Genomic DNA, 13,695 nt, shown 5'->3' on the forward strand with positions numbered 1-13,695 from the left:
CCCTGGACAATGGCCATCAAAAGATTGAGGGTGGGGGGAGCTCATGTTCTGCACACCACCCCCTCGCCTGTTGTAGAACAAAACAAGATGTCTTGTTTAATGCGGTGCCACATGGTGACTTTCCACTGTACAACTGAAGATACATTTTAAATGTAAACCAAAGCAGGGGTAAACCAAACCATCTTCTGCTAGGAGATGGTGGGTAGAAGGAAATTAATTAAACAGTAATTGGTGACCAGGCAGAAGTGTACTGAATGATGCACGCCTACCCCTCATGCCGGAAGCTGATTTTTCTTTAAAATTGCAGCTCTATGTGGGATGTGTCTATAATCGGAGGATTCGTTTGAGTTGGGAAGTGTTTACCTTACTGAACTGGTGGCCTTTGTTAAGGTAGCCTAACTGCTCTTTTACAGCCGTTTTCTGTGGTGACCCGGGAATCCCAGCTGAAGGGAGGCGTGAAGACCGGGGCTTCACGTATCGCTCCTCTGTCTCATATTCCTGTTTGCCTCCACTGGTGCTAGTGGGATCAGCAAGAAGGTTCTGTCAATCTGATGGATCGTGGAGCGGAACACAGCCAAGCTGCATAGGTAAGAGGGCATTTTGGTGGGGCATTTCACCAATGAAAGCTATGAACCAGTGAGTGCTGAAAGTCTATTATGGACAACAAAATGTCTAGAAGGTGTGTGTGTGTGTGTGTATACATATGGATGGGTGTGTGTATAGAGAGAAAGAGAGAAGGGGAGGGAGAGTGATTGGTATGGTTGCTAGACCAGGGTATGAGACACTTGACTCCTTGTGTGCCTCCCTACTGCAGTTGATGGGATCTTCAGTCCTCTCCCTTTCTCAGCCAACACCTGAGATAAGATCTCTGTCTCAGGCTACTACTTTAAATATCCAGACACACAAGATTGGGGGAGGGCTCATGGAGCCTTGTAGTGCAAAACTGTCAGCCCAGAAGTTCCCAGTGCAACATTCATCAGAACCATAGGGAAGACTGGCAAACCAAATTCAGTTTGGTTTAGATTTAATGGGAATCTACCTATTTTGCACTTCCCATAACCATCATTGAACAAAATCAAAGCTATCCTTCATGACTCATACTTCTCTGAATTTAATGATACAGATCTAAATAAACATTGTGTGCAAAATTGTGTGTATTAGGGGGGAAATGTGCGCTTTATTATTAGTGAAAATAGCATAAAATTGCATTCTGTTAGGGGAAATTGCTTGCAAAAATGCATACATTAGGCAACATTGTGTATAGTAGGAGAAAGTCACACCAAAATGCTGGTGGATTTTCATGAGGGCTTCTTTAAATAAATCACAGACTGATGTGGAGAGCTGAACTTACAACTAGAAGGATGAGAAGCTGAAAGAAACTGAAATTGACAGATTCACCCATCCTTTTGCCACAGCTCACTTGTTGGAATTAAGCAAGATAAATGGAGATAAATAATGCTAGATTAATAGTGCCATTAACTCTTCCTTGCTCTTCAATCTTTTACTACATTTCTGTCTGCTTCTAATCAGACTCAACACACACAACATGTATAGATCCTGGTGTGCCCCTTTATGGAATGCAAAACAACTCCCAAGGTTATCAGGTAATTATTATTGCCTCTTTATTGATCTAATTTTATTCTCTCCTCTCTCTAAATGAACTCCTTTATCTGCCTGATGCATAGTATCTCTCGATCCTTCCATCCATCTAATCTAGTCTCCCTTCCTCCCTTCCACGTAACGTTTCCCAGACACAGAATGATTCCTTTGATTGGATTGAACTGAAGTGCAAATGTGTTGCATAAGAAGGCCCTACTGAATCCAAACGAAAGGCTTACCTTATGCAGCATCCTGCTGCCCACAGTGGTCATTCAAATGTCTCTGAGAAGCACATGAGGAGCAATAATTGTTCCCAGCAACTGGTGATTCACAGAGATGTTGACTCTTCGTGACTAGTGGCCGTCACTACCTTTATCATTCAGGGATTTGTCTCATCCTTCTTTTGAAACTGTTAGCTGTCAGTATATCCTGTGGCAGCAGATTCCATAGGCTAGCCGGGTACTGTGTGCAGAAGTACTCCCTACTGCTCATGGTGGTCACCTGCGATCTCCAGGATCAGAGGCATCATACCAGTTGCTGAAGAACAACAGTGGGAGGCGGGGCAATTGTCCTGTTCTGCTTTGTGGATTTTCCAGAGGCAGCTGGTTGTCCATTGTGGGCAAACGGGGTGCTGCGTACTAGATAGGCCTTTAGTCTGATGTTGCGGGGCTCCTTGGGTCACCTCAACTGAGGTAGGGGCTAAACCAACCCCTGCATCTAATGACTCCTATTCGCTCAGAATCAAATCCCCTCCTCTCCTCCTCCCTTGACAGTGGGATGCAGGCACTGGTTCTCACAACTTCCTATTTCTGTTGCCCTTCCCTTCATGTGCTGAGCACCATCCTGGTGTATATACCTGTTTATTGATTATTAAATCTTTATCCAAGGAACTTAGAGCAGCAAGCATTAGACACACAATCCAAGGCTAAGATAGAATGAGTGGCTCAAGGTCACCCAGTGAACTTCACGGCTGACTGGGGGATTGAATCCACATCTCTGCAGTCCAACATTCTGGCTACCGCTATGCATGGCCTTTCGTAAACTGGGCAGGCACAAGATATTGTGCTGCTACCACTGCCCCCGCCCCACTCCTCCTCTTCGTTTTAGCCCACTTTCCCCCTGCTTAGGTTATTTCTTTTACCCTACCTTTAACAGTAGAGTCCCTGCTGCACTCTAAAAAGCACCAATTATTATTATTAGTTATTTGGAATACATATATCCTTCTCAATAGCCCAGAAAGGCTCCCAAAGCATCATTCTGGGAAGGGTGGCTGCGAGAGTGCCTGAGCTGCCTAAAGATGCTGCCTGAAGTTTATTGGGCCACATCTCACAGCTTGGAATTGCAGGCAGGTTCCAAGGCTGTAAAGGCTGTAAACCCCTTTTCTTTCCACCGCTCAGTCTCTGTTTCTCCATCCCAACAGATCGGGAGCATTGTCTATTTCAAGTGCCACAAAGGATACCTGTTGCAGGGCTCCACCACACGGGCTTGTCTCCCAAACCTGACATGGAGTGGAATGCAGCCTGATTGCATCCGTGAGTCTTGCAGCCTGATGTGAAGCAGAATGTCTTGGCCAGCTTTTGGGGTGCAGTCTGCACTAAAATCCTGGGGTTTGGGGTGTGCGGTGAAGCAAGTCTCCTAAACTGCCTTCAGATTTTATAATGGCCCCATGGAAAGTGTACGGGTTGGTTGGTCTGGAAGCAATGGCTTCCATCCAGGCAGGGAGTCCAGCTGGGAAGCAGATGGGCCAGAAAATGGTGAAGCAGGGATTGGCATTCTGAAAGCCGTTCATAGGAAACTGCCTTGCTTAGATTCAAGAGTACGCTGTCTACACTGGCTGGCAACTGCTCTCCATAAACCCAGGCAGATGTCTTTCACAGCCCTACTGCTGGAGAAGCTGGGGGGTCAAACTTTGGAGCCTTTATATGCAAAGCATGTGCTCTGCCACTGAGTTCTGCAGCCCGTCTCCTTATCTTCCTCTCATGGTTAGTGAGCCTAGTGCTCAGAGTAGCAGCACAATAGCAAGGGGAGCTTATGACACTTTTGCCCTTGTGACATCTTCCACTTCCACTCTGGCAAGCAGCTAAGATTTGATACAGCAATAAGGTCTGGGGAATAAACAAACTTCCCACTGGCCATTCTTAGTTTAAGTGCTTATCCACACTTACCTTTTGCCGCACACTTTCTAGGGACATGTCCACGTGTTCCATGTCCAAGCACCTTCCTTCCTTCCTTCCTTTTTCCCTGGTGCTATCCCTGTGAAAACCCGCTCTTTAATGCTGAATCAGAACAAGCAGCAATTTGGGCTTTCCATGGAATTGTTTTCAGAGATAAAGTGTGGATTTTCATGTGGAAAAGTGCTCAGACACAGAGCTCTGAAGCACAAATCTGTGTCTAAAAACATGGCACAAAAGGAAATAGGGGTGAGATCTAAGAGGTTGCATTTATCAGAGGGTGTGCTTTAAGCCAAAGTCTTAAAGTCCATGTGCTTTGTGGCTGAGCAACACATTGCTCTGGCTGAGGCGGTTGGCCAGAGGCAGCAGCTTTAACCCCAGAGCTTACAGAGATTTTTGGTGCAATACCACTCTCTGGCCATCCACACTGGCGGCGCTGAAGTGCAGCTGCTCCCTTACCTGCTAAGCTGCCATGATGGTTCAAAGAGTAAAGCTATTGTACCCTGCTCAGAAACAACATCATTAAGTGGTGTATAAATAATTAAAATAAACAAATAAGTTTCTGAACCCCACTACCAGAGACCCCTGGCATCTTACAATGAGCACCTCTGCCTGACTGATCTCAATAGGACCGGCTTAAGCAGCTAAATCATTTTTTGGTAAGGGGGAAAACTCTAACCAATGGGTCATTTGCAGCTCACAGGACCTTCCCATCCAGCCCAGCAGCCTCTCCTACTGGGCCCTCCTGCTCCTTAGAAATAATGCCCATCTCCATAACTGTGTAGAGTTTATGTAGGTGTAAAGTGTGTTGAGTTTTCAGGGTGCTCTCTTTGTATAACTCTAGCTCACACTTGCAAGGAGCCAGAAACCCCATCCCATGCCAACGTGGGCGCTCTGGACCTGCCCTCCCTCGGATACACCCTGATCTACTCTTGCCAGAGTGGCTTTTACCTCACCGGAGGATCAGAACACAGGACCTGTAAAGCAGATGGCAGTTGGACAGGGAAGCCCCCTATTTGCCTTGGTAAGCATTCTGTGATGAGGCTGAAATTTGTGCTTTGCCTGCAGACTCAGAGAGAGAGAGAGATTGCAAGATCGCATTCACATCCTTCACTATCCTGGCCATTCATTTATTCACTCTTCTCCCCCCTCCACACACACACTCATTACACCACCCATTCTTGCCTCTGGCTCCACCCAATGCTGGGCCATGCATCCCCTGACCTGCAGGTTCCTCAAAAGATATGGGCATCCATGCTCCGAAAAAGCTTCCTTACTCCTCCCATCAATTGATCTCTCCTCTATGGATTTGGCTAGTTCTTAAAAAAAAAAAAAAATGCCATTTAAGAAAGGCCACGTCTTCTGACATAATTGAATTATGCACTGCAGAAAGAGTTACTTCCTATTGCCTGCCATACACATATCACCACAGGGGAAGAAAATCCTCCGTCTTGTCTCTCCCCATTCAGTGTTGCTTGCGTCCCAATTGCCAAGAGGTGAGAGACTCTAGGTGTTCCACCGCTTTCCCAGGGTTCAGTTTTCTTGGACTGGTGTCTGTAGGATATATGCTTTCATATACACATAAATATAGCTTGAGCATAAGATAGAAGGGCTCACAACATTAATGCCTCAGCGGATCTTGCTTCCCCATCAGATTTCCAAGGAAGCCCCATGTCACAGCTTTGGGTCTAGCACAGAGTAGATAGGCCTCTGTGTCTCCCACTTCCAGCACCAGCCAAAACTTACAAACCAAAAACTAACTCCTAGGATGACTTGATGCCCAACAAGGTGTGTGCAGAGGACATGGCTATCCCCCTCCTGGAAGCATATTCAGTTGTCACTATGGCAACATCTCTTCTTAGCTAACTTTTCAAGACCACCTTGAAAAAGGAACTACTTTTACTGATTCAGCAAGCTCCCTCTTATAGATTCTAGACCTCACTGGATTACAGAATCACAGGCCTGGAAAGGTACCCAGAGGTATCATCCAGACTGACCCCAAAACCTATAACAACAATTTTATAGACCTCTACCAAGAAAGCCCCTGTAGTCTTTCACCTAACCCTTCCCACCCCAATAATGTTCCCCTTTATTCAGAAAGGTCCTCTTGTATCCTCACATGTTCTGGCAGACCTGTGTGTTGTGCTGCTTAGAGAACTGACCTTTGTTTGTCTCTTTTTTCATAGCGGACATCCGTCCCAGTGGGAGACCAGTGGGCACTGCGAGGGACCTGCCTCTTCCCAAGGTGTCAGGTACTGCTTTCCTTTATTAAAACCTTAGTACCAAATTTAGAAAATCAGCTCAAACAAGAAACGGCACAGAACCCATTCCACTCACCCACACCCCCAACAGAATCAGTGCTTGCAAATTTATGCAAGTGGAATCAAATAATTAACTGATTAATAGATCAAAACTCATTCCATTAATCAACTAAAATACTTTAAATGAGTGCTCTTAATTGAAAGTAAAGGAAGATAAATTCACAGATAAATGAAGCTTTTTTTGTCCCATATGCGCATTAAAGTTGTAAGCACCAGTATAAACTCTGTGTGCTCGGTGTACTGAATGATCTCAGTGTAAGAGGACCAGGTAGTTTTAGTGAGCAATGCAAAATTAAAGGGTAAGCCATCCCTTCTGCTATCCTGAACCATATCCTAAGGCTTGAGTCCTATTTGCCCCATATCAATATGCCTTATAATAATTCCTCTAAGTTATGTCTCTGCAGATTTCCTAGCAACCTTGAACCCAAGTGGTGAGCAAAACCCTTTGTGCTCATAGATATAGCTCTGAAGGGATGTGTCATCTGCACCCTTTGCTAGGCTGCCAACATTTTATAAAGTCCTGCTTGCCTATCCTTGTGCTCCTACTTCACTTAGTTTACTTCACTGGGAAGGGCTGGCCTAGGGGTGCTAACCAAATTCTCCTTAAGAACATAGGAGGCTGCATTTGTCAGACCATTGGTCCACCTAGCTCAATATTTTCCACACTGAGCAGCAGAGACTCTCAAGGATTTCAGACAGGGGTATGTCCTAGCCTTACCTGGAGATGTCAAAGATCGACCTTGGAACCTTCTGCATGCAAGCCAGGTGCTCTACCACTGAGTGGTGCCTCTTGCCCTAGTTGCAATGCGCTCTGCATTCACACACCAAACCACAGTTGCATGGAAACTCCATGGACAGCTTCAATGAGTATGAAACTGAATGTCAGGCAATTTTGGCTAACCGTTGCCATCTTGTTGCAAATGTTCTGCCTTGCATTCTTCCTAGTTCCTGCTGACGTCTTTGCAAAGAACTCCTTTTGGAAAGGCTCTTATGAGTACATGGGCAAGAAGCAGCTGACTATGCTCTCTGTCACGAGTTTTGACCCAGTCACCAGTAAAGTCAATGCCACCCTGAAAGACCACAGTGGTGTGGAGCTACAACTGTCTGGTAGGTCAACTTCTATATATCCTCATTTGCCACAGGTGATGCAGTCAGTTGCCCATCCGTGTTGGGTAATAAAGAAGTGGAAAAATTCCATACTTCACTTAATTAGCACAATATGCAGTATCCTACAGATTTGGTTGTAATATAACTCACATTATCCCTGACCATTGGGCATCTGGCTGTGGATAATGGGAGCTGCAGTCTAATAAAACATGGAGAGCACCACATTGGCTACCCTGCAGTATACAGTGTAGCAAATTAATAGTGTATTAATGGTGCCAGGTTATGGATAGAAGTGTAGGTAGCTATCTCCCTGCCAAAACAGGAGCAGCATTTGGCCAAGGCTAGGGAACCTGCAGCCTTCCAGATAGCGCTGGACTCAACTCCCATCATCCATTGGCCATGCTGGCTGTGGCTGATGGGAGTTGCAGTCCAGTTGGAGGGTCCACAGGTTTCTCATTCCTGCATCAGACCAATGAGGACCCTGAAACTGCCGTTTCCTTGGGTTCCTTGCAATAAAGTGTGTAGAGTCATGAACTGCAGTGATCCTTAGTCCTCCCTGCTCAGGCATCTAACCAACAGTCAAGGCAAAACAAGTGATCAAAGAGGCAAGCTGAGGTCAGCTTCCATATAATCAACTGAAACTCTATTAATGGTTAGGATTTTTTTGCTTCCAAGATGCATCGCTGCGCACTTACTCGCACTTACCTTTGTCTGATGTTTCATCACCCATCCACCTTGTTTGGAGTGAGCTTTTTGGAGCTCTTAGGAATTTCACCATTCTGAATAATTCAGTGCTGCCTGAAGACAGGAGCATCTGAAATAAAATGCATCTTAACTCTAACATGGTGCAACTGGAGAGTGCAAGTCCAGTGTGTGAAAGAGCTTGCAAGTCTTCTTCTCCAATATCACTGGGATATTACCCACCACTGTCACTTTCATTCTGTCTCTCTCAGGGCTTGTCCACACTTTGGCTCATCCTCTGTCCAGAAAGCATGGGTCCAAGTTTTCCCCTTGCCCCACTCCTTTTCCAGGGAAAGCCCACTCCTTAGTGTTAAGTCAAAGGAAACAGAAATCTGGAGGAAACCCAAATTAATGTTTGTTCCAAATGAGCACTAAAGAGTGATTTTCCCCAGGGAAAAGCAGTGAGACAAGAGGAAGTGTGAATAAGTCCCCCCCACACACACACACACTTTTCTTTTTGCTAAGAGAAGGTACAAGCTCTTGAAGGACCAACCTTTTCATTGTATTCTCTTTACAGGTATTTACAAAAGAGAAGATGTCCACCTGCTCCTCCAGGTGTACCAGATTACAGGGCCGGTGGAGATCTTCATGAACAAATTCAAGAATGAAAAGTGGGCTTTAGATGGTCATGTAAGTATTAACACAGCCCAGTATTGTCTTGTCCGTTTGGCCCATCCACACATTACGCTTTCAGAATTTGTCTGAAGTGTTCCAATGGCAGATGTTTAGAGCTGCGGAGGGCGGGGGGTAGTAGGGATGGGAACAAGAAACAGCAGGAGCCATTGCACTGGGAGTCTGTAGATGCAAAAGTCAACATAAGATTACTAATTGGAGTAGTGACCTCCCCCTAGTTACTATAGTTATGGAATATCCTCTCCAACACGACTCGCTGGATTCTATTCCACTTCACCAGATTTTTAGCTCCTAATCTAGTATGATCACCAATGGTTTCCCATCATCTTAGAAAAAAAGTGATGTGGGATGCTGCAGGGTTCTGTCCTGGGCCCGGTGTTGTTCAGCATCTTTATAAATGACTTGGATGAAGGAATAGAGGAGGCACTCATCAAATTTTCAGATGACACCAAACTGGAAGGGTCAGCTAATACATCAAAAGGTAGAATCAGGATTCAATATGACCTTAGCAGATTGGAGAACAGGACCAAAATTAACAAACTGAATTTCAGTAGGTACAAAGATAAGGATATACACTCAGGCAGGAATAATCATATGCACAAATATAGGATGGGGGACTCCTGGGTTAACACCAGTAAATGTAAAAAAAAGATGATCTAGGGATCTTAGTAGACTGCAAGCTTCAGATGAGTCAACAGTGTGATGCAGCAGCAAAAAAATAATGAATGAAATTCTAGGCTGCATCAACAGAAGTGCCCAGATCAAGGCAAGTAATAGCTCTGTTCTATTTTGCCTCGGTCAGACCACACCTAGAATACTATGCCTAGTTCTGGGCACCACAGTGGAAGCCAGGCCTTATGAGGAACGGTGGAGGGAGCTGGATGTGTTTAACCTGGAGAAGAGGAGACTGAGTGGTGATATGATAGCAGTCTTCAAATATCTGAAGGGCTGTCACATGGAAGGCAGAGCAAGCTTGCTTTCTGCTGCCCCAGAGGGCAGGACCCAAACCAATGAATTCAAATTACAAGAAATGAGATTCCAACAAAACATTAGGAAGAATAGTCTGACGGTTAGAGCTGTTCAACAGTGGCGATCTGCAGGGACTCTTTAGCTCTAGTTCCGACATTTGTCTCTCTGACCAGCATAAGCATGAAGCACATTGACAGAGGAGAATCATGCATACTTAGTTTCTGTGCTGGTCCAACCAGCATGAGCTGAATCAGTGCCCTTCGGGGGGCTGATTGAGCACCCGGACCCAACACTACACTTGAGCAGTTTGAACATTTGAAAAGACTACTCAGGAGGGCTGGATTTGCTTTCAGGATGAGCAACCTGCTGTGTGTGATCAATTCTCTTTGCTGTGGGCTCCATATCTTTGCTGTCAAAATGTGTCCTTTCATCATTTTTGTACTGTTACGTTATTTCGTTGAATAATTATTTGGGGGCTTTTGGAGAAAAAGTCTAGCAATCTATGCTAAACCACCCTGCCGCCAAAGCCAAAAATCTTTATGCAATCAGAAACATGGGATTCTGCAGTTTGTTCCTCCTTCCCATACGCAGGTCACTCCAGACTCATCGAGTGGGACGTTTGTCTACCAGGGGTTTGTGCATGGCAAAGGTTTTGGGCAGTTTGGCCTGCAGAGGCTAGGTAAGTTATCCTGCCTTCGTGCAAAAATCCTATTCTTTAAATTTTTTCTTGTACATTATTTTAATACCAGTATAACTATTATTTCTGTAATTTTTATACAGCAATGCAATGGGGAAATTTTCAGTTCAAGCTGTAATGTATAAAAGGTTTGATTCTGATCGGCTAGTAGAGGGAGTCTAGGCTGAGACAAACCTGAGTGTTTTCTACTTGCCACAGTCTTTACCTAATTGGTTAGTTTTGGCATTTATTCCCCTTTTTCTTACATATAAGAGTTTCCAGTTATCTGCCAATATTTTCTGCATAAGTTATGTGAATTGAGCAAATAACTATGCAGTAGTGGGCACATGGCGAGGGATGGGCCATCCAGACTCAGAAACCCCAACCTCTGACTCCCAGCAAAGCATGGCGTGCAATTTAATGGCACATCTTCCTTTTCAGACATCATTGAACGAGATGCCGAGTCTATAGGACATCCATTTGCATCCAACAGCAGTTCAGTGGCAGCTGCAATCCTTGTGCCTTTCATTGCCCTGATTATTGCAGGGTTTGTGCTCTATCTCTACAAACACAGGTGAGCAAACCTGGAAGCAAGCAGAGGGAGGCAAGAAAGCAAAATACAAATTTTGTATTTCTTTCCTATCTCTGTGTTTGTGTGTGTTCTTAACCAGTCTGCCAGTCCGAGTGGAGGGGAGAAAAGCAGAGAGAGGCTGCATAACCTTCCCTGTTTATTGTTATTTATTAATTGCTTAAATGGGCTTCGAAATCGCTTCCCTCCGAACTCTGTCCCTTCGTGCTGGGGAAAAGATATGGGCACCATATATCTTTTTACTGTGATCAGGGGCGGGAGGGATGCTTGCCTAAAGGAACTCCCCATGAAGAATAAGCAATATCTGATCAACCATGCTCAATCAAAGTAGCCTCTCTGCTGGCATGCCCTGCTAGGCCATCTTTGACTCCTCTTTTTGGTCTTGTCTGGTACAGAAGGAGACCGAAGGTGCCATTCAATGGTTACGCTGGGCATGAAAACACCAATGTTCGTGGAACGTTTGAAAACCCCATGTATGACCGCAACTTGCAGCCGACGGACATCATGGCCAACGAGGCAGAGTTTACAGTCAGCACCGTGTGCACTGCGGTATAGCACTTAACAAACCTGCGCAGTAAGTGCTGTGTTGTTCAGCTGTTCCCAGTTCACAAGTGATCTAGCGTTTTTAATTTGCAAAGTATTTGCTGGAGCTTCCCAACCTTTTTATTGGTGACTCAACACAGGCCAAAGGCTTCCCAGATCTGGGCCTCTGCATTAGGACATAAATTTCCAATAAATAGGGATGGGATGCCCAGTAGTGACTGGCAGGGCAGTGCAGATGGATTGCTGCATTGCCGACCTGCTTTCCTAACATCGTGCATTGTTGCTGCCTATCCAGGGGGAGAGGGAGAGGGGCAAGGCAGCAGGAGCTCGGCCTGGTGTGCCTGCAGCAGCAAAGCCAATACAATGCTCATGCCCACACTGTGCCAAGAGGGAATGATGTAGGGTGTTGGGAAAGCAGAGCAGCAATGCAGCAATGTGGCCACACACAAATCCCACCAACTACTACTGGCCATATCATAAATCACTCTACTTCTTAAGCTTAGGTTTTTTTTGTCTCCAGATGACTATGCTCGGTGCTTGATGTAGTCCACGTTTGGTGTTACTTTTATGATGGTTTGTAGACACCTCAAGGTCTCCTTTCTATGGTAATATAGATGCAATGTAAATATTTTCATAAAGAAACGGCTGTTTTGGGTAAAATTACTTGGTTCATTTAGGTTCCACAAGGAAAAAATGGTAATCAGATTTGAACATGACTGGACATAATTCACACCACTTTGGAATAATAAGCAGGCAGGGATTACTTATAACCCTTTCTCAATTTTAGAAACATAGAGGGAATTGACAGCCAGCCCATTGATAGCAGGTTAACTCTTTTGTGCTGTGGATCCAGCCTTGCTTCTCGTTTTCTCTTCCTCTGCAGCATTCTCCAGGGACGGGAGTCTCGCCAGTGCCCGATGTTCCTCCTGGTTCATCTTTGCCCATGATCATCCCTCCCAGAAATGTTGGGGCTGTGGAGTTGATATGGTGCCTTTGAGTTGATCCAGAGAGAGAAAGAGAAAGAGAGTGACTGCCTTGCTGTTCATCACCGCTCCACATCCTCATTGCCTTCCGTTCTGCCCTGCAGCCGATAGTCAAATCAACCAAAGCACCCACTCCAGCCCTTGTGTTACGACCACATGGGAGTGGATCCACCAACACGTCCCCCACCTCTGAGCCTTTTTCTAGCTGATTCTGGCCAATTTTAGAACCCAGAGACCAGAGGTTGTCCAGCTGCTTGTTTTTGGTTGATTATTGCCTTCTGGTGAATACATCGTGATCTGGTAGGGAAATCTAAGAGTGTTAAATTGCCAGAGGAAGTGAAAGACATGCAAGATGAAGTGGCTGCATTGGGGCTGACGAGACTTCCTGGATGCAGAGAGTATGGGGCACAAAAGCACCCATCACATTGGGTGCAGCAGGTTTAGCAAATGGAGAAATGGTTGCTTCATATGTGTTCATTCTCTCCTTCCTCCCCCATCTCATGTAGGTACTTCATGCTAATAGCCTACTTCAAGGACTGGAGGTTTCTGCAAAACCTGACACACACACCCAGACCCAACCCACCTCATTCTGTACTTTAAAATAACCTCTGCTTTATTCTGTCAAGGTCAGCTGCTTGTCTTTGTTCCAGGTATAAGGCCAATTCGAACCCTGCCTTTTAAACCACAGCTGCCATTGTTGCTTTGTCCTTGCTAGCGTTGACAGGATTGTTAGAGAGTAAGGACCATGCCAAGGACCTTTCTTGGCATAGGGGATGGGCAGCCTTATTTGCACAGTTGTCAAAGTTGAAATCAAAGCATCTTTCCCTAGCTAGCACATTCATTGCAGGTCGGTCGCATTTTGCCAGCCCTTGAACTACAATATTTTGTCGCTGGGGAACAATTTCTCACAAATGCACTTCCCTTGCTTTTTTGAATAATGCCTGAGGAATATGGCAACATGAGAGTCATTAAGCCCTTTTGGTTACTGTATGTGGCCTCACCAGTGTCTAACGAGACTAATTCATTTTGTTCTGACCCCCTCCCTCCTCATTTAGATTCCTTTTAGGGAAAAAGAGGCTGAGCCCCCACCCCACCCCCAAAATCTGTACCACCATAGTAGGGTTGCTCGCATTTCTTTTACATTTATTTCAAAAAATATGGCAAATATGTTTGCCTGCAGCATTGTGAAACTGCTCTCTTCTCCATTTTATTACATTCTGTGCTTCCTACTGAAGTGAGAAACTGAATGAACCCACTCAGCCCCCATCTCTTGCTACAAGGACAGAATCTTGCACTACTAGTCTAGATTGGATTTTTACTCTTGGCAATAGACTAGAGACTTTGCATTGTCTAGAGCAGCCCA

At 45.3% G+C, this 13,695-nt stretch overlaps 1 protein-coding gene across 3 annotated transcripts in view; it reads left to right on the forward strand.

Moving 5' to 3' along the window:
• The window catches only part of CSMD2 (CUB and Sushi multiple domains 2), a 480,348-nt gene extending 466,914 nt beyond the window's left edge, over window positions 1-13,434 (forward strand). For all 3 annotated transcript variants that reach the window (XM_053398926.1, XM_053398927.1, XM_053398928.1), the window contains 11 exons: window positions 414-587; window positions 1,531-1,604; window positions 3,020-3,131; window positions 4,615-4,794; window positions 5,957-6,022; window positions 7,037-7,198; window positions 8,457-8,569; window positions 10,133-10,220; window positions 10,659-10,791; window positions 11,202-11,380; window positions 12,233-13,434. In XM_053398926.1, coding sequence (XP_053254901.1) covers window positions 414-587; window positions 1,531-1,604; window positions 3,020-3,131; window positions 4,615-4,794; window positions 5,957-6,022; window positions 7,037-7,198; window positions 8,457-8,569; window positions 10,133-10,220; window positions 10,659-10,791; window positions 11,202-11,361 — 1,262 coding nt within the window. In that variant the 3' untranslated portion in view covers window positions 11,362-11,380; window positions 12,233-13,434. The remainder of the gene's footprint in view (window positions 1-413; window positions 588-1,530; window positions 1,605-3,019; window positions 3,132-4,614; window positions 4,795-5,956; window positions 6,023-7,036; window positions 7,199-8,456; window positions 8,570-10,132; window positions 10,221-10,658; window positions 10,792-11,201; window positions 11,381-12,232) is intronic.
• The last annotated feature ends 261 nt before the right edge of the window (window positions 13,435-13,695 follow it).

Source organism: Podarcis raffonei, chromosome 8 (assembly GCF_027172205.1).
Source record: "Podarcis raffonei isolate rPodRaf1 chromosome 8, rPodRaf1.pri, whole genome shotgun sequence".
In the NCBI taxonomy this organism is placed as follows: domain Eukaryota; kingdom Metazoa; phylum Chordata; class Lepidosauria; order Squamata; family Lacertidae; genus Podarcis; species Podarcis raffonei.